Here is a 21,638-nt window from a genome sequence, read left to right as displayed (position 1 = left end):
GCCTGTAATCCCAGCACTTTGGGAGGCCGAGACGGTCGGATCACGAAGTCAGGAGATCGAGACCATCCTGGCTAACATGGTGAAACCCCATCTCCACTAAAAAATACAAAAAACCAGCCCGGGCGACAAAAAAAAAAAAAAAAAAAAAAAAAAAAAATACATTGAGTAAATAAATAAATGTCAGAACCCAGATTCTTTATTTCTTTTCTTTTTTCTTTGAGACAGGGTCTGACGCTGTCGCCCAGGCTGGAGTGCAGTGGTGCAATCTCGGCTCGCTGCAGCTTCTGCCTCCTGGGTTCAAGCGATTCTCCTGCCTCAACTTGCTGAGTAGCTGGGATTACCAACGTGCACCATGATGCCTGGTTTAAAATTTTTTTTTTTGTAGAGACAGGGTATTGCTGTGTTACCAGACTGTGTTACCAGACTGAGTTACTCGAACTCCTAGGCACAAGCGATCCTCCCACGTCACCTGGGATTACAAGCATAAGCCACCACGTCCAGTTTACAGCCCGGATAATAACCCACATTATTTACTTGTGACCAGATGTTAAAATAGCACTTCTTTCTGCCTCAGTTTTGACAGAGGTCCTCCATACTCAGTTGCCAACTGCTTCCCCACATTCCTCAGCAAAGGAGATGTTCATAGCAGGGTTTTATGGATCTCACCCAAGAGTGACTCCTACAAGGGGCAAGGCAACCTCATTAGAAAACAACAGGAGACACAGATTCTGATGCAGAAGCTAAGATAACAGCCATAGGCTGTGAGTGGAAGGAGAGCTGTGGAAAGAGAGGCCCACAAAAGTCCCATGAAAAGTCAGCCTAGAACATTACCTCAGGCAGAAGGAGCCCTTAACTCTCCTGTCCCCCATTGCCTCTCAATTCAGATGCAGCCCCTGGAATGAGACTTTGTGTAACTCAAAATGTAACTCAGACCACTTTTTTAAACTATCCGAAGGTGACCAAGAAAGCTTAGGGACCTGTCTAGATTGCTCAACTGGCCCACATAGCATGTTTGAACAGATAGGGGACAGGGGAAAATAAAGCTTTTTATCAGTTGCCCACCGATTGTTCAACAGATGACTGTTTGCTCATTTCTGATCTGTCACGTACACACAGCTAACTCCAAGCCCCAGGAGAGCAAGGTTCTCTCCTGAGATCTCTCTGGTTCACTGCTTTATCCCCAGGTCCAGAGCACTGCCTGACCCAGGTGCTCAGTACAGACCTGTTGAGTTAACAGATGTTTTCTAACACAGAAACAATCAAAAGAGAATCGATGTTGTCATTGTTTTGAGCCACTAAGTTTTGGGTGGTCTGTGTGTAGCAAGAGATAACTGATACTGGGGCCTTGCACCCAGGCCACGCTCTATCTGCAAGGCAGAGCGTGGCCTTGCACCCAGGCCACGCTCTATCTGCAAGGCAGAGCCTCTGGCCTTTAATTCCCCTCGGGCTGCATGTGGTCTTGGGGGCACTTTCTTCAGGCTGTCTTGTTCTAAGCTGCTTTGACCTCAAGCAAACACAGAGGAATGTGGGGGACACATCACAGAAGATACTTCCTGATGAAGAGGAAGGAGGGATAAACAGGAACACTGTAAAGAAAAGAAGGGATCTAATTCCAGCTTGAAGACACACATTTTTTTCATCATTCACCAGACAGCAGGACACGGGCAGCAGAATGCAGACATCAGAAACAGTAAGAGTGGCAGTGGTCCCCCAAGTAAGGGATGCACAATGACCTATTATAGAGCTTAGGAAAAATAGAACTTTTATTCATATTTATTTTGTTTTGTTTTGTTTGGGTTTGGGTTTTTTTGTTGGTTGCTTGTGTTTTGAGACGGAGTCTCACTCTGTCACCCAGGCTGGCGAGCACTGATGTGATCTTGGCTCACTGCAACCGCCGCCTCCCAAGTTCAAGTGATTCTCCCGCCTCAGCCTTCCGAGTAGCTGGGACTACAGGTGCCTGCCAGCATGCCCGGCTAATTTTGTATTTTTAGTGGAGATGGCGTTTCACTATGTTGGCCAGGCTGGTCTCGATCTCCTGACCTCAAATGATCCATCTGCCTCGGCCTCCCAAAGTGCTGGGATTATATGCATGAGCCACTGTGCCTGGACATTCATGTGTATTTTTGTCTCTCTTTTAAAATGTTTTATATTCTTTATAATGTGTATTAAATCAATGCATACACAAGTTATAAATTAAAAGTACACACATATTCAAGTGTTTGCTCAAAAATCTTTTTACTGATAGGCATGGCTACACAATCATAGACCAGAGGAGAATGACGCCTGGCCTGGGAGCCCTGTGCCTACTAGAAGCACATTAGAGTATCCATTGATCGATAGGACAGGTCTTTTTTGGGTTCTTCTTCTCCACCACAATATACTTGCAGTCCTCCTTCTTGAAGATTCTCTGGCATTTTTTTTTGTCATAACCCACAGGTGTAGCAATACTGTCATTGAGACAAAACAGGGGCCTGTTAGAAGAGGAAGGACCCCCAGTACCCTCTCCCCAGTGCCAGCTCTGTTCAGGAAGTCACCTATGCTCCAACTTAAGGGCACCCTTTGGCTGGCAGCCCCAGAGTGTGGCCTCCAGGAACCTGGACCACTTTGTACCATAGAGTCACACAGCCCACCCCTACATTCCATCCTGCAGGCACAGAAGGTCAGCAGTAGGTGCTGACAGGCCTAGGGGCAAGTCTGGCTACTCTGGAAAGTGGCAGCTTGTTCCATGCTGGCTCCTCCCACCCTCCCTGTTCAGGAAGCGGCCAGCATATTGTTGCTAGAATGTGGAAAGGAAACAAATCCCAGCCCTGACTTGGAGGCCTGTTGGCAAAGGAGCTCTCTCAAGCAACCGGAGCAATGAGTCACTCCGGGCCAGTGTCATGGAGCCCAGGGAGAAGCTGATGAAAATCAGAGACCACTTCTAATTGAGCTGCAGTTCATAGAAATAGTTTGAAGAGTTCTGATGAGATGAGATGAGATGAGATGATACTAATGCTAGAATATTTATTATTATTACTTTAATTTTTTGAGACGAATTTCACTCTGTCACCCAGGATGGAGCGCAGTGGCACAATCTCAGCTCATTTCAGCCTCCGTCTCCCAGGTTTAAGCGATTCTCCTGCCTCAGCCTCTTGATAGCTGGGATTACAGGAGCGCGTCACTACACCCAGCTAATTTTTATATTTTTAGTGGAGATGGGGGGGGGGTCTCACCATGTTGGCCAGGCTGGTCTCGAACTCCTGACCTCAAATGATCCACCCGCCTTGGCCTCCCAAAGTGCTGGGATTAGAGGCGTGAGCCACCATGCCCAGCCCAATGCTAGAATATTAAGTGGAAAAATCAGCCCACAAAATTGTAATATAAAATTCGATATCCACTATGTAAAAGAAAAAAAATATAGAAAAGAGACATAAAGAAATGATGACAGGAGCCCAGGCATGGTGTCACATGCCTGTAATCCCAGCTACTCAGGGGGCTAAAGTGAGACGACAGCTTGATCCCAGGAGTTTGAGACCAGCCTGGGCAACATAGTGAGACCCTGTCTCAATTTTTTAATACAAATAAATAAATAATATAGAATATTAATAGTTATTATCTTTACGTAGTCAGGATTATGAGTACGTTTTTCTTCTTTTTTCTCCTATACTTCCCCATGGTTCTATAATTCATATGTTTTACTTAGAAAATTGGGGGAAATGTCATTTAAAACCTTTCATGTTTAAAGGTGATTGCTGGCTGGTAGGAATGTAAAATGGTGCGGCTGCTGTGGAAAACAGCTTGGCAGCTCCTCAATAAGTTAAACAAAAAATTACCATATGACCCAGAAAGCTACTCCTGGGCATATGTCCCAAAAGAATTGAAAGCAGGGACTCAAACATTATATGCCAATGTTTGTATATTGATAAACATTGTATGCTAATATTCAGAACAACATTTCTTACTTTAGCCAACAGGCAGAAGCAACTCAAGTGTTCAACAAATAAATGGATAGGCAAAATGTGGTATGGCCATGCCATGGAATATTATTCCGGCAGAAACAAGAATGAAGTACTGATACATGCTACAACATGAATGAACCTTGACAACATGCTGAGTGAAATAAGCCAGACACGGAAAGACAAACATCGTGTGAATTATATGAAATATCTAGAGTAGGCAAATTCATAGAGATAGAAAGTAGATTTGAGGTTACCATGGATTTTGGGGGATGAGGAATCTGAGTTATTTTTAATGGATATAGAGTTTCAGGTTGGAGTCATTAAAAAGATTTGGAAATTAAGTACATTCATAGTACTGTGAATGTACTTAATGCTGCTGAATTGTACGTTTTAAAATGGTTACACTGACACATTTTATGTAGTATACATTTTACCACAATAAAAAAAAAGGTTAAAAATAAAGTCGTGATTGTTGAAGAGATACAATTCTTTTAGTTGGTGGTAGGAAGTGAAATGGTGAATCTCTGCTGCCTGTGTGCAAGTACAAGTTGGTAAGGCAACGGGCGTATTACTGGATGCTTATTTCAATGCAAACCAGACTTAGCTGTATAGATGAAACTGCAGAGAGAGAGAGGGAAGAGAAACTGTCAACATCGGATATTCAGCTATCCAGAATCAGTGGTTGGATGACCTTGGCCTTTTGTCTCCCACTGCCTTTTCCTCACCCAAGTCAAGGAGCTAGCCCTGGGTCCAGGCAGCGTGGAGCCCAGGACATCTCCCATGCCCTGCCCTGGAGCCTCTGCCTGGGCCCCCAGCCTCAGGCTCCACTGCCACTGAGCACCTTGAGATCTGGGCAGCGTCCCACAGAGGGTGCAGTGGGTCCAAAAACTTCTTCCAGAAAAAGCTTAATCAAAGTTTGTATTTTTCCATGGAGGAGAAAAAAGTTGATGAGAAAAACAAACTTGGTAGGAAGTGAGGCATTTCCAGGGAAGAAGGTGTTGATTCATTTCCCCTTTGTGGAGCAGTGTGCCAAATGGAATAGGCAACATGGCAGGAGAAAGGGAAAGGGCACTTTGAAAACTGACCAGGTATCAGTTACTGTCCCAGGCTCACATGACACAGAATTGGCACAGAGAAGACCTTAAGTGTTTGTTGGGTTAAAGAATATATATACAGAATCTCATTTAATTCTCATAGCCACCTGATTATACCTGATTATACTGTGAGGAAACAGAGGCTCAGAGACATTCAGAAACTTACTCAGGGTCACACAACTAGTATACAAGGGAATGGAGATTCAGACTCAAGTTACTCTGACTCCAACAGTGAGGTTCTTCCCTCTTCACTGCAAGGAGCAGCCTGGCTCTTTTCCATACCAGGCCCACGAGAATCCCAGCCTACAGTGGAGAATCTTAGAAGAGGGCTGGGATGCCAAATCTGGGTGACATGGACACTTTAGCCGCCAGGGAGCTGCGCTCCTTTGTGAGGGAGGGATCAGTCACCAGTGATTCACCTGGCTGGGATACAATCACACTCTACCAGAGTGACATTAACACTTGATATAAAGACAATCACAAATCCCTGGAGCCACAAAATCAAGGCTCAGCTGTAATACCCAGTGATCTGGCCAATGCGATGCCCAGGAGCCTGCTCTGAGCAGCCAGCCATCTCCCAGTCCAATATTCCTGTTCCATTGGCACCTAGCATGGGGCCTGCTCAATAAATGTGGATGGAACTCTCCAGGCACTTCAGGTTCAGTAGGACTCAGGTGTTCTGATGTAAGTTAAGTGCTTGCTTCTCTACTCAGGGTGTCCTCATAAGATTCTCGAGGCACCTGTTAAAATTCAGATTCCTTGGCCCCTCCCCTACAGATTCTGATCAGTCAGTTCTGGGATGGAGCCCAGGAATCCGCATTTTGTCAAGCTTCCCAGGTGAGTCTGTGATTAGACAAGTTTGGGAAATGCCCCTTGACACCAATGCTTCTGCCATCAGATGCATTCCTGTTCCTGCAAAACACTACAAGCCAGGGCTACAGGAAGAAGTTAGATGGATTTAGGGGGTCAGGAGTTAGGTAGCTGGTATGGACATAGCTGCTGAGGAAACAGGTAAATTAGGACCGCACTGAGGGTACTCTGTGTTCTGTCTGCTCAAGATCTAGACTTCTGGTGTCCATAGCAACCCAGCAGAAAACATCTGCATAGCCTTTGGGTTGACGTGAGTTAAACTTGAGCAGTGAAGCAGCGTAAGTTTTATGGTGCAAGGCACACTACAGATCCTCCCTTTACCCCTCACATCTAATCCCTCTGCCTATGCTCAGAGCCACTGCTGTTTTTGCACATCTACAAGGCCCAGACTAAAGTGATGACCGGGCCAATCTCTAGAATAGTGTCAGACCACTTAGATACTCTTTCCTGTCTTCAGGAGCCCGTCTGGAATAAAGCTACTTATCAAGTTTCAAAAACAACAGAAAATAAATCAGACTGAGGTGGAAAACAACCCAAGTGTCCATCAACAGATGAATGGAGATGCAAAATGTGGTCTCTCCGTATTACAGAATATGATTCAGCCTTGAACAAGAAGGAAATGTTGACGCATGCTACAACATAGATGAACCACGAGGATATTATGCTAAGTGAAATGAGCCAGTCTCAAAAAAGCAATTACTGTATGATTCCACTTATATGAGGGACCTAGAGTAGTCAAAATCATAGAGACAGAAAGTAAAATGGTGGTTGCCAGGGGCTGGGGAGCAGGGGATGGAGAGTGACTGCTTAATGGGTACAGAGCTTCAGTTTTGGAAGATGCACAAGTTCTGGAAGTGGATGGCAGTGATGCCATAACAGTGTGAATGTACTTACTGCTGCTCAAGTATACATTTAAAATTGTTAACATGGTACATTTTATGTTACGTATATTTTACCACAATTTTGTTTTGTTTTGTTTTTTTGATACGGAGTCTCACTCTGTTGCCCAGGTTGGAGTGCAGTGGGGCAATCTCTGCTCACTGCAAGCTCTGCCTCCCGGGTTCACGCCATTCTCCTGCCTCAGCCTCCCGAGTAGCTGGGACTACAGGCACCCGCCACCACGGCTGGCTAATTTTTTTTTTTTTTGTATTTTTAGTAGAGACGGGGTTTCACGTGTTAGCCAGGATGGTCTTGATCTGCTGAACTTGTGATCCGCCTGCCTCGGTCTCCCAAAGTGTTGGGATTACAGGCGTGAGCCACTGCGCCTGGCCCACAATTTTTAAAAAAGAAACAGGACTGAAAGCTAACCTCCCAATACCACAACACCAAGAGTAAGCCCTAACATAAATTATGGACTCAGGTGATAATGATGTGTAATGTAGGTTCATCAGTCATAACAAATATACCACTGCAGTGGACGATGTTGATAACGGGGAGGTCGTGCATGTGTGAGGGTGGGAGGCATATGGGAAATTTCTATACCTCTGCTTAGTTTTGCTGTGAATCTACAACTACTCTATAAAAAGTCTATAAAAAACTAAAACAAAAACTAAACCCCTGAAGGTTGGAATTTTGCAAGAGGGAGTAGCTGTTCCTCAGAGAACAGCTATATCCCCCTCTTGGCCAGCACTGGCTTGAGACTTACAGAGTGCAACAGATAATTTCTGTTTTGTAGCAAGTGCATCTCTCACAGTTGTCAGTCTTCCACTTCGAGTTTATCGGGTGTTTGTTTCCTTTGAGATCCGTGCATTCTAAAACAATACACACAACAACATCAGTGCGAGTCATGCAATGAGAACAAGGCTTATCAGGACATTGAGTCCTGCCCCTACTATCTACACCCCTCCCAGAGAGAGAGGAGCTCAATGATTTTAAAGGTATGTAAGAATGGTGCTCCTGTATTCACCCATAGCTAATTCCAGTACTGTTCAGTTCATGCTGCTGATGTTTTCTTACAGAAAGCTTACATCCTTCTAAGTTTTATTTCAGAACAGATATTTCAAGAAAAAAATAAGGCCCTTTTTTTGAATCAGGTAGCCATGTGAGCCTATGGGTACTTGGGACCATGTTTTTTCCTGCTGGATTATCTCTGGATAAGTATCTTACTTCTACACTTCCCTTTGCTTTGCATCGGTGGTTTTCAACCCTGGGATGTTTCAACCCACATGTGAAACATCTTGGGTACTTGAAAACCACCCATGTCTCAACTTTACCCTAGAAGAATGAAATCAGTATTTCTGGGTGCAGGACCCAGGCTACTGTGTTCTTAGAAGGTTCCCCAAGTGAGGCCAGGCACAGTGGCTCACGCCTGTAATCCCAACACTTTGGGAGGCCGAGGCAGGCGGATGACCTGGGGTCAGGAGTTCAAGACCAGCCTGGCCAATGTGGCAAAGCCCTGTCTTTACCAAAAATACAAAAATTAGCCAGGCATGGTGGCACACACCTGTAGTCCCAGCTGCTTGGGAGGCTGAGGAGGTAGAATCACTGGAACCCAGGAGGAGGAGGTTGCAGTGAGCCAAAATGGTGCCACTGCACTCCAGCCTGGGAGACAGAGCATGACTATCTCAAAAAACAAACAAACGGAAACACAAAGGCTTTCATCTGCAGACAGGTCCATCTGCCAGGCTGCAATAACATAATAAACATTGAAAAGCCAAGATTTACCCCTGGTAGAATCTCCTGGAAATCTCTCATTAGGTATGAAAGAGCACGATGCATTGCATAAAGTCACGAAGGTGGCAAAGATCACGAAGCCGCCCAGGAGAACATTCTGTAATGTGAAGAAAGGTCAGGGTGGAGAATGAATTAATTCAGAGGATAATCCTTGACTAAGTGCTGTGTACCAGGACCTCGGCTGGGTTCTGGTGAGAGGTTATGAGGTGGAGTTCCTAACCTCGGATGACCTAGCGAGGGAACAAGACCTGCACAAGTCACTAGCATGAACTACAGAAAGAGGCAAACAGGAGTCAACAGGCATGGGGCAACAACGATAAGTGTGCTGTTTCATTGCAGAGGAAGTTCAGGAAACCCTTACAAATAAGGCAATTTTTAGCTGCTTTGCAGCATATGTAAGACTTCAAGGACAGAATGAGGAGTTTCATGAGAAGAATGAAATATTAACAAAGATATAGAAGAGAAGCAACATAAATATATAGTTGAAGGCTTATTGTAGTTAACTGGATTAGTTGGAGATATGACTGGAAAAAATTGGGGCCAGGCTATAAACACAGACTGTGAGGCTAAGAACTTCATTTCCCAGGTCATAATGGCATCTTTTATGACTTCATGAACAAACCAGTTAATCTATACTGAAATTTAGAACAAGGAAAAGTATCTAGTTGACTTTGCCATCTTTTTGAGATGAGCTAAATAAACAAACAAACAAACCTTAACACGGTAATTTCTGGGAACTTTTGAAAGGGAAGATGGTGTTAAATAAAATGTATAGGAGGCCATTGGTGTTTGGACTGAGCTCCTGCACTAGGCCCAACAGACCAAACCAAAATGCAGTCGCCCTTGCTGAAGTTCTCTGCCACTAAGCCAAAACTAAGTTGCTTATCCAACCTTCTAAGAAATTAGGAGAGAGTGAGAGGTAATAGCCAAATGCCCAACAGGCCAGTTTTAGCTGACATGATGAGAAAGTCCCCTCTGCTTTAACTTATAAGCAAAGTCACTTTGAAAAGACCAATTTACTTTTTGTTCTCTGTTTCTGCTTTTTCTGGCTCTTTTCTGTCTATAAAGCCAAACTTCTCTGGTCAACTCTGTGGAACACTCAATGTATTTTATGGAATGAGGTATTGCTGATTATAGACGTATAAGTAAAAGTTAATTAAGGACCAGGTATGGTGGCTCATGCCTGTAATCCTAGCACTTTGGGAGGCTGAGGCGGGTGGACTGCCTGAGCTCAGGAGTTCAAAACCACCCTGGGCAACATGATGAAACCCATTCTCTACTAAAATACTGAAAAATTAGCTGGGCGTGGTGGCACGTGACTGTAATCCCAGGTACTCTGAAGGCTGAGGCGGAAGAATCGCTTAAGCCTGGGAGGGGGAGGTTGCAGTGAGCCAAGATTGTGCCATTGCACTCCAGCTTGGGAGAGACAGTGAGACTCCTTCTCAAAAAAAAAAAAAAAAAAAAAAAAAAAAGTCAATTAAGATCTTTAAACTAAATGTGTTGTAATTTTGTCTTTTGACAATGGGAATGAAGGCATTTATTCTGCAAGATTCCTGAAATTTATTATGAAGTGATGTTACTTGAAGTAGTATGTTACTCATATAGGAATAGAAAGATAGGCAGGGCACAGTGGCTCACTCCTGTAATCTCAGCAATTTGGGAAGCTGAGGCAAGCAGATTGCCTGAGCTCAGGAGTTCAAGACCAGCTTGGGCAATATGGTGAAACCCCATCTCTACAAAAAATACAAAAATTAGGTGGGCGCAGTGGTGTGCCCCTATAGTCTCTGCTACTTGGGAGGCTGAGGTGGAGAATCGCTTGAACTCAGGAAGATTGAGGCTGCAGTGAGCCATGATAGCACTACTGCACTCCAGCCTGGGCAACAGAGCAAAACCCTGTCTTAAAAAAAAAAAAAGGGGGCAAACACACGGATAAAAATAGAAAACCCAGAAAGTTCCAAAGGTAGTTGGATAAGATAAAAAAGAAAAAAAGAAAACCTAGAACATATAAATGTATGTAGAAGTTTATTATAAAATAAACATGTTATTTGAGTTCTGTGGAGAGCGATTATTCAATAAATGGTATTAGAACAAGTGGCGAACTATTTGGGGAAGAAACAAAGTTAATTTCCTACTTGAGTCCCCATTAGTGAAATGAATTCTAAAAGGATTCAAGGGTTAAGTTTTTACAATAAGATCATAAAATAATCACAGCATATATACATAAATACTTATTCTAAGCATAAAAGAAAAATAGATTTGAGAATATAAATGTCATAAGAACATAACTGAAATTAGAAAGATATCAAATTTTCAGAACAATATCATTACATACCAATGGGGGAAGAAAAACATCTTAAACAGAAAAATGGCAAGAGAAATAAAGTGGCATTTCACACACACACACACACACACACACACACACACACACACACACACAGAAATGACGAATAAACACATGAAACAGTTCAACTTACTGATAACAAAAGAAATGTAAATATGTAGATGAAATATAAACATAATGGGATGGTGAGAATAATCTTTTAATTTATAATACCCAGAGGGAAATAGAGACATCTATGGGAGATGATATGCACAAGAATGACTTACTTTGAACAATTGTTATGGAGAACAATTTGCTACGATATATCCACATTCTTAAAACCATTTACGACATTTGATTTCACCTTTTCGTCTCCAAGATGTGATCCTAAAAATGGCACAGACACAGAGACAGACTCCTCCACAAGGATGCTCACTGCAGTGGAAAAATGGAAAGAAACAAAATGCCCAAGAACAGAGCTGGTGGAGAACAGTGACTCAGAAAAACACCTGGTGAGCCAGCAGGGTAGAAGGTGAAGTCACATGAGCAAATGATGACCACATGTCACGACATGAAATGAAGCAGGCTATGAAATACGTGATTCCCGTGATGCGGAGAGAGATGCTCAGAACACACTGAGGGTTTTGTACCAAATAACAAGTCATTTTTGGATGGGAGGATTAAGACAATTTTCTTCTTTGGACTTTTCCTCTTATTTTCTAAATTTTCTACAATAAAATGTATGAGTTTTATAGCCAGAAAGAAAGAAAGAAATTCTTTAAAAACAACACAACGCTTGATACATTCAGCTCAAGCCAGGACTTGGAGTGGTACTTGTTCTGTTTCATTCTTCTTTTGAGTAACCTTCAGCTCGAAATCAGGGTGGAAACCTAAACGTTTTTTCCCCCCAAAAGCCAGCCTTGTTGACAGCATTTTTACTCCCTTTATGCAGAAAGAGGGCTCCTGGGGGACTGGGGATCACTGGAATCTTGTGGATCTTGTTTCACTGAGTCACAAAGCAGGAGAGTCAACAGGGACAAGCAGGACTGCATCCCAGGACAAGTGACATGTGCAAAATCCCCAAGTCTCCTGCAGCTCTAGAGCAGAGGCATGAGACTGAACCACCAGGGGAGAGTCCAAACATGGTGACAGCAGAGAGCAAATTATTTAATTTTGAGATTACCCACTTGACAGAAATAGCCTAACACTGACTCTCTCTTTCTCTCTCTCTGAAATTTGGTTTTCCTCCCCTGTAAAAAGAGGGGTTCTCCCACTTGGGTAAGCATTAGAGTTACCCAGGGAGCTCTTAGGAAACACACAATCTCAGGGTCAGTGCCTCAGTATCTTTACCTAGTCTCCCAGGTGAGAACCCAGGTACAATGACCAACCCAATGCTGCTTTAATGTGCATATAAATTTCTGGGAGTTTATTTTGTTTTGTTTTGTTTTGTTTGTTTTTGAGATGGAATCTCGTTCTGTCGCCCAGAGTAGAGTGCAGTGGTGCAATCTTGGCTCACTGCAACCTCCGCCTTCTGGGTTCAAGTGATTCTCCTGCCTTAGCCTCCTGAGTAGCTGAGATTACAGGAGTGCACCACCACGCCCGGCTAATTTTTGTATTTGTGGTAGAGACAGAGTTTCATCATGTTGGCCAGGCTGGTCTCAAATTCCTGACCTCAAATGATCCGCCCACTTCAGCCTCCCAAAGTACTGGGATTATGGGCATGAGCCACTGTGCCTGACCAGAGAGCTTGTTAAATAACCTGCAGATTCTGCTTCAGTAGGTCTTCAGACCTACATGGAAACTCCCAGGTGATGCCCACGCTGCTGGTGTGAGGCCCACCCCTGAGTAGAGAGGCTCTAAAGCTTCTTTTCATTCCTGTCTTCTATTCTGCCACCAGCCTTCCCTCCCTTCATGTCTTCCATTCCTGCATTTAGTAATCCTGAGCTCCTGATGTGTGCAGGCACAGGAGATTACACCACGATGCCAGAATGGGCTTGGGTTTTCTAGATGGTGCTGCTAGCCTTGAGGTGAAGCAGACTGGCAGTGCTCTTAGAAGTTGTGTCTCTTTAGGTAAATTACTGCTCCTGGAAGGGTCTTATCCCACGATCAAGAGTTGCGGGTCTGGCCAGGCATAATGTCTCACACCCGCAATCCCAGCACTTTGGGAGGCCAAGGTGGGAGGATCACTTGGGCCCAGGAGTTAGAGACTAGCCTGGGCAACATAGCAAAAACTCATCTTTACTAAAAATAATAAATAAATAAATAAATAAATAAATAAATAAATTTAAGTTAATAAAGAGTTGGGGGTCCTCAGGATCTTAGGCAGGCAGCGGTATTGCCAGCTCCGCAGCTTACTAAATTCACTGTGAGGCTGCATGGAGGATGGGCTGGAGGAGCCAGGCGAGTGGAGATGGGGAGGACCTCCCACCCCACTGTTGTTTTACCATCCCCAGTTCTGCCTCAGGACAGTTTCTGAGAGTTCGTTTGTCTTGCAGAGTGGCCCAGAGGAGGCCCAGGGTCTCCTCCTGAGGACCCTCTCCGGCCTCCCTTGGCTCCTCCCACTTGGCTGGCTGCTGCTTGCCTCATCTCCCTTGCAGCCCCAAGAGCAGCCCAGTTCATTCCCTGGAGTTAACAAAGAATGTTTTAAGAAAGATCAAGTTTAAGACACAAGAAAAGCCTGCAAGGGTTTTTATAAATTTTGAAGCAAAATTCTTTCTTGGCCAGGCACAGTGGTTCACACCTGTAATCCCACCACTTTGGGAGGCTGAGGTGGGCAGATTGCATGAGCCCAGGACTTCAAGACCAGCCTGGGCAGCATAGCAAAATCTTGTCTCTAAAAAAATACAAAAATTAGTTGGGCATGGTGGCGCTCGCCTGTGGTCCCAGCTACTTGGGAAGCTGAGATGGGAGGATCACCTGAGCCCAGGAAGGTCGAGGCTACAGTGAAGCGTGACCACACCACTGTGCTCCAGCCTGGATGACAGAGTGAGATCCTGTCTCAAAAACAAACAAATAAACAAACAAATAAAACTCCCAAAACCCAAGATTCTTCCTTAACACATAATAGTGAAAAAGGCGTAGGGAAATGATTCCCGAACTTGAGTAAGCATTAAAATCACCCGGGCAGCTTTTAAAATTGATGCCCTGTTCTCACTGCAGCCCAATTAAATCAGAGTGTCAGAGTGGAAGATGGGTGTCAGTGTTCTTCAAAATTCCCCCAGGAGTTCCACTGCCCAGCCAAGTTTGGGAGCCCCCAGCAGGGAGAGAGGGATGCCTGGGTTCCTATCTCAGCTCATTCACAGGCTTGAGGTGAGACCCCAGTGGCAGCTCCTTCCCCTCCCCAGGTTCAGTTCCCTCATCTCAAAAACAATGCAGTCATGTAGCTCTGAAACTATTTTTAATTTCAAATTTCTCACATGGGACCCAAGAATCAGAGACACCTATGAAATCTAATTGATCCCCAGAATACTGGAAGGAGAAACAACTTACGTCTTAGATAATAGAACTAGTGCTAAACTCATTACAATTTTCGCAAGCTCCCAGACACTCATACTCTGCACATTGAATTGCAGGTAATAACAGAAGATTCCTAACTAGGTCACATTTACCATTCAATGCTATGTGGTAGAATCACACATCACAGCATATTAAAATAAGGAATACATATTCTCTTTTGCTTTTCTAACCTTTATATATAAAACCAGTTACCTACCATTGTGACAAACAGGACTCCTTATAGACAGGTACATCCAGGAAAAGCTGCATCAAACTTTTATACTGGAGAGGGCAACCACGCATTCAACATCATTGGGAATAACAAGGTAAGAACACATTGAGTGTTTACAGAGGGTTGACTAGTAAAAGGAAAGTATGGTTTCAGATGATTTATGAGTTATTAATCAATCAGATCTCCACCCAAGTTATGTGTTTACCTTGTCTCCACCCCGATCTGCATTTGCTCCTGACCTAAACGAGCAGAGGAGGAGAGAACTCCTCTTTGCTGAGCCTTCGCCCTATACTGGTGGACTGCTAGCACATGACGTGTCCTTATTTGATTTTACACACAAAGAAACAGAGCCTCAGGGATGCCAGTCACAACAGCCAGGTGGTGAAGGTGGGTTTTGTGAAGGCATAAGAATAGCCCACAGGTCACTCCATCAGGCCCATTAGGCCTGGATCTGTGGCCCAGATGACACGGCCCTTAGCGTATGGCATGAGAACAGAAATGGGTCAAGCCATCCTGCAGGGCACAGGAGAGCAAGAACTACATACAGCTCGAGTTTCCCTGACAAGCTCAATCGCTGGACCTTTCTAGAGCCCTTCTTGAATCTGTAGTCTACTCCCTGCTGCATCAAGCAAGCCTTCCTTCTCTTTGTTCCACAGTGGTCTCCTCCCAAACAACCACGCCTGCCCTCGTCATAGCCAGGATGGTCTTTGGAGAATGGCAACAAGCAGAACCTCCTAGGGTGCTGGAGGGACTTACTACTTTATCTGTTTGCTCTGGCCACCACAGCAAAACACTGCAACTGGGTGGCTTTGACGAAAGAAATTTATTTGCTCACAGCTCTGGAAACTAGAAATGTGAGGTCAAGCCACTGGGGAAAGCTTGTTTTCCTCTGAGCCCTCTCTCCTTGATTTGCAGATGGCCACGCTCTTGCTGCCTCTTACATGGCATGCATCCCTGGTGTCTCTCTCCGTGCCCAAATTTCCTCTCCTTATAAGGACACTAGCCATATTGGATTAGGGGCCACTATAACTATTACATTTTACTTAAGCCACCTCTTTAAAGGCCGTGTCTCCATTGCAGCCACATTCTGGGATATTGGGGGTTAGGGCTTAAACCAATTAATTTTGGGGGGATGCAATTGAGTTCATAAGACAATTTTATCCCAAGAAGTCCCCTCACACCCTGCCACAGCTTGCTACAGTTCCTAAAATTTAACCCCGAGATCCCTCTGCCCACAGATGAGAGTTCACGCTCCTAACCAGAGGGTCCTTGAGGCTCTTCTGAGCTGGCCACAGTGGCCCTTTTCAGCACCATCCTCTACCCTCCCTAAAATCAGCCTCACCACACCTAACACAGCTTGGGGTCACTCTCCTGCTCCCTAGAAGAGCTGTAGTGCTGTCTGGCTGCCTCCTCGCTCACCAAGGGTGCCACACACTTCTGCCTTCACCAGCATAAGTTAAGTGTTCATCGATTAAATTCCAGGAAATTGGGGCGCATTCATTATGCACTGTAGCCCCTTGGTTTCTTTTAAAACTCCAAGTTTGAAGAACTTCCTATAGTGTGAAGTGGAAAGTTCTGCCTTACATTGAGAGCAACTAGGACTTGCTGCCCTCACCTCCTTGCCTCCAGGGCACAGGCACTAACCTTGGCTCCAAAACACTCTCATCTCAACAAGTCCTCTTCAGAGAGGGTTCAAGGACACTGGCATCATGCAGAATCTCCCTAGGAATGGTGGTGTGGAGGGTTCTGGCTCTTAGGGCAAGGGTTTCTGGAGTCCAGTGTGCAGTGTCAGTGCATGGGGGCCATGACTGTGACTGGTAGCAAGGTGGTCTTACTGGAGCAGTGTGGTTTCAGTGCTCTACCTGACCTTATGCCAAGAAAGCCTGTGTCTCTGGCCTTTAGTAGAGGCTTGAATTATCTAATAAATCTCTTTCCACCTCAAATGACCTAGAGCAAGTTCTATTGTTTGCAATTAAGAACTTTGTGACCAAGACGGTGACTGTGACCTATTGCTGTCAGTGTCCCTTCCAGTGACCGGCAGGGTGCCTGGCACAGAGCAGCTGCCCAGAACAGGATTTCACCTGGGTTATCTCAGGTATTCCCTAGTAAAAAGTATCCTGGCAAGACCAGCCCACACCACTGCTGACATGAGCTTATCTATTCCAACCCTAGGGGTTGAGAAAGGGATGTTCAGAGCAGGTGTGGCCAGCTGCTGCCTACAGGGAAGAAGGCAAGTGAAATGAGCAGCGCTCTCTGGGTGTGTGACAGCCAGCTCTGTCCAAACCTGCTTGATCAGTTTTCAGTGTTGATCCTACCTCCACTGTCACCCTTATAGATGGAACCAGCTTATTTTTCTTTTAATTATTTATTTTTCTTTTTATTTATTTTAATTTTTTTAAAAGACATAGTCTTGCTCTGCTGCCCAGGCTGGAGTGCAGTGGCACCATGATAGCTCATTGTTACCTCCAATTCCTAGACTCAAGTGATCCTCCACCTAAGCCTCCCAAGTAGGTGGGACTACTGGTGTGTGCCACCACACCCAGCTAATTTTTAGATTTTTTTGTAGAGACAGGGTCTTGCTATGCTGCCCAGCCTGGTCTTGAACTCCTGGGCTCTAGTGATCCTCCTGCCTCCCGAAGTGTTGGGATTACAGGCGTAAACCACCATGCCCAGGCTGATTATTATTTTAATGGCCACATTTTATTCCATGGAATGATTTGGGCCATCATTTATTTGGTCAGGTTCCTCTTGTTGAACACTCAGGTTGTTTCTGACTTTATTTTCTATAATTAGAAATACTGTTGAAATCCAGGTCCTTCAGATAAAAATTTCTCACACTTACACTAATTTATTTAAGAGAAATTCATAGAGGCCAGGCAAGGTGGCTCATGCCTGTAATCCCAGCACTTTGAGAGGTCGAGGTGGGAGGATCACCTGAGGTCACGAGTTCGAGACCAGCCTCACCAACATGGAGAAACCCCGTCTCTACTAAAAATACAAAATTAGCCGGGCATGGTGGTGCATGCCTGTAATCCCAGCTACTTGGGAGGCTGAGGCAGGAGAATCACTTGAACCTGGGAGACGAAGGTTGCTGTAGGCCGAGATCATGCCATTGCACTCTAGCCTGGGCAACAAGAGCGAAACTCCATCTCAAAAAAAAAAAAGGAAATTAATAGAGGTAGAATTTCTGGGTAAAAGAAAATTATAATTCTCTTAGATTATCACCTATTACTCTGATAGGTTTGAAATATTTTGTCTTAAATTATTTTTCTTTGCTAATTGGCAAGATTATACTTTCTCTTTTTTTTCTTTTTTGAGACGGAGTCTCACTCTGTCCCCCACACTGGAGTGCAGTGGCTCAATTTTGGCTCAGTGCAAGCTCCGCCTCCCAGGTTCATGCCATTCTCCTGCCTCAGACTCCCGAGTAGCTGGGACTACAGGCGCCCACCACCACGCCTGGCTAATTTTTTGTATTTTTAGTAGAGATGAGGTTTCACCGTGTTAGCCAGGATGGTCTCGATCTCCTGACCTCGTGATCTGCCCGCCTCATCCTCCCAAAGTGCTGGGATTACAGGCGTGAGCCATCGCGCCCAGCCTAGACCTTTTTCTGTATATGTATTGACCAGTTGTTTTTCTTCTTTGGTGAATACCCTGTTCACTCATGTCCTTTAGCTATTTTTCTGTTTGGGGTATTTATATTTTTCTCCTGGATTAGTCAAGGCTCCTAATATATTAAAGCTATTAATCTTCAAGTGTCACATGTGTTAAAATATTTCCCTGATTTTTTTCATGGTTAGCACATCCATTCTGGAGTTAAAACTAAGGAATGAGAAATTTTCATTTACATTTTTATCTCTCAAATGATATGTTTTGACATGTAGAGATTTTAAACTTTAACTCTAGCTACAGCCACGCTATCCCCACCTGTGGGTCAGCACTACAAGCCCCAGAGAACACTTCAAGATCCATGGAGTCACACAGCCCTTGGGCTGATGCTGTGGCAGGGGCTGCCATTCATTCCCGGGCTTTTTTGTTTTGTTTTGTTTTTTGTTTTTTTTCTGAGACACGGTCTTGCTCTGTAGCCCAGGATGGAGCACAGTGGTGCGATCTCAGCTCACTGCAACCTCCGCCTCCCGGGCACAAGCGATTCTTGTGCTTCAGCCTTCCCAGTAGCTGGGGCTACAGGCATGCACCACCATGCTTGGCTATTTTTGCATTTTTAGTAGAGACGGGGTTTCACCATTGCCCAGGTTGGTTTCGAACTCCTGACCTCAAGTGATCTGCCTGCCTTGGCCTCCCAAAGTGCTGAGATTACAGGCGTGGGCCACCGTGCCCCGCCATCATTCCCAGTGTTAAAAGAACCTTAGACAAATTAAATTTAACAGAGTTTGATTGTGCAAAGAACCATTTGTGTGAATCAGGCAGCCCCCAGGAAAAAATAGGTTCAGAGATACTTCTGCGCTGCCTCATAGTTGAAGATTTATGGACAGAAAAAGGAAAGTGATGTACAGAAAGTGGAAGTGAGGTACAGAAACAGATGGATTGGTGATGGCGTGGTGTTTGGCTTATTTGAGCCCAGTTTGAACAGCTGGCCACCTGTGAGTGGTTGAAGTCTGGCTGCTGTGATTGACCGAGACTCAGCTACTTGGTACGAAAGTAGGTGACAGCCTATTTATGTCCAGTTAGCTTACAGTTCACTATGTACAGATAAAACTTTAGGGTGAATTTAAAATATGTGAGGACAAGGCTTTAGGCTAAACTTGATTTAACACCAGGATTGATGGGGGCTCCCCTCACCAGTCTTCAAGCTAATGACTTGTCTCCCATCCGCTCCCTCTCCCATCCTGCTCTAGAGCCTTTCCAAACCATGCTCTCTTCTCTTAAACCTCTCACCCAACTGCCTACTTCATACCCAGAACATAATCTTACTTGGTATCTCACAGAGACCACAGGTGAAAACTGCACCCCCACCCCCACCCTGCACATTGCCCTCCATCGGCTCCTGTTCTTTCCACTTTCCCTGTGGGTGTCTTCCTTACCCCAAATACGCAATACGGATCCCATTCCCCTCCCTGTTGGCCCCCATTCCTTCCCAGGGATCCCCCTCCATAAAAGCCAGCCTCCCCGTGACAAGCAGGCATGAAGGGACAGATGGAAAAGTGTTCAGTGTTCGAGGACTGCCCAATTCCCAGCCTGGCAAAAGCCAGCCTCCCTGAGGGTCCACTTACACCCTGGCAGTTTTACTTTGTAGAGCCCGATCTTTGTAACACCCTGTGGCAGGACCCGTTTCTGTACTCGTCAGGATTCTGTTCTGTTGGAAACTGAACTAAAATAAGCATGGGCAAAAAGAGACATTTTCAGCTCAAGTATTAAGTCCAGAGGTGGACCAGCTTCTGGACGGAGGGGCTCAGTCTAGGACAGGCATTATGAGAGTTTTCACTCTGCAGAAACCAGAAAGACGGACTCTGCCCCCACCCGTGGATTCATTTCTTCATAATCTCTTGCTTCAGAAATATAATAAGACAAATTCTCCACGCCAAAAGATGCAGTAGAGGGTCTTTTTACAGCCACAGAAATGCTGTAGGGTGAACCCCCTACATGGGGTGAGGGTGACGGTAGGATAGAGATCCTGGAGATCCAGGAAAAGAACTGAGCTGGAAAAGGAAGCCACTAATAGAATAGCGAGAAAGAACACTGTAAATGCTGTAAGCCACGGCTACTCTGGATAAGGTGTCACAAGAGTGCACTGGAATGCATTGAGGCTGACAAGCCAGGGACCAGGAAGACTGCCTGTGAATAATCTTTCTTGTTTTCTGTAAGGAACTTGGAAAGCTTATCCAGAGAGGTGTGAAAACAGCAGAGAAAACACTGAGACAAAGAAACGGGACGAAAGCAAACATGTTCGGGATTAGCCACTGAGAAACCTAAGAAACAAAACCAAGTTTTGTCCCAGAGAAAAGGAAGACTTGGGCATCCCCTTGGAGGTCTGGAAGCTTCTTGTTTGTCAAGTGAATTAAAGAGTATTTGGTCAAGGAGCGTGTGTTTATAGCTTAGAGCAACTATGCACAGAACCCAGGAACTACCTGCCTCCCACACTTTCAATGTGTTGTCCCAGAACCGCTCCCTTTTGTGAAGCTGATGTTTGTCTTGTGTTGAATGTAACACGGTCACAAGAAGGCTCTGGTGACAGGGTGCTTGTATTTTCTTTCTGGATGTGGTATTCAAAGCGTTGAACAACAAGTATGGCTCAACCACTGACCCTTCAGTTCAGCTGCCAGCAGTCAGTCTGGGGGACCCTACTGTGCCAGGTTCTACTCCTTCTATTTCTGAATGATGTTGAGGTCTGGAGGGGCCAGGAGATCCAACATGCTGAGTGGGGGCACTCAGGAGTCTTGGGCAGCAGCCACGTACCCACCAGTATATCTGAACTGATCTATACCAGCATCACAGGCCCTCATTCTCCTCATAGAGCACATGCAAAGTAAATGCAGTCACTGAATTAGAGAGAAGAACGCCAGCCAGCAACCTTCCGTCCTTACCATGAGCAGTGCCTTCCAGAACCACCCCAGGGTGGAGGGCTGAGAGGTGGGAGGGGAGCCGGAGCCTCTCATGTCCACACATGCATTACCTCAGGGATTTCACGGCAACACAACAAAACAGGCCTTCTCACCCCCACTTTACCAGTGGGGCATTGAAGTTTTAGGATGGGAACAACTATTCAGGGTTTTCAGATAGTGAGAAGGAGCGAGAATTTAAACCCAGGCCTGAGATGTAGCAGGGACCCCTTTTTAGGAGCCTGTGCCACTACCCCCAACTCCACCACCAAGTATGAAAACAAAGGAAAACCTTGAGTGCCTTCAAGGGAAATTTCAGGCATCCAGCTAGCCCTGAGAAGTAAGTAAGTAACTTGTTAGGCAGGAAGGTAACAGTAGCCCAAAATAATAGCCAAGGAAGCTAGAGTACAGAGATGTTTAGTTTCCCTTTAGAAACTAAAGATAACAAACATCTTAACACAC

At 45.0% G+C, this 21,638-nt stretch overlaps 1 protein-coding gene across 1 annotated transcript; it reads right to left on the bottom strand.

The window, feature by feature from the left end:
• Positions 1-2,211: 2,211 nt before the first annotated feature.
• On the bottom strand, positions 2,212-14,633 carry MSMB (microseminoprotein beta). The gene is given in 4 exon segments (NM_001047131.1): positions 2,212-2,447; positions 7,548-7,653; positions 8,567-8,672; positions 14,608-14,633. Coding segments are annotated over 4 exon segments (345 nt in total). The 5' UTR covers positions 14,611-14,633; the 3' UTR covers positions 2,212-2,317.
• Between the last annotated feature and the right edge of the window lie 7,005 nt (positions 14,634-21,638).

The sequence above is a fragment of the Macaca mulatta genome, chromosome 9 (assembly GCF_049350105.2).
Source record: "Macaca mulatta isolate MMU2019108-1 chromosome 9, T2T-MMU8v2.0, whole genome shotgun sequence".
NCBI classification, from domain to species: domain Eukaryota; kingdom Metazoa; phylum Chordata; class Mammalia; order Primates; family Cercopithecidae; genus Macaca; species Macaca mulatta.
This window is presented reverse-complemented; position numbering and strand designations above follow the sequence as displayed.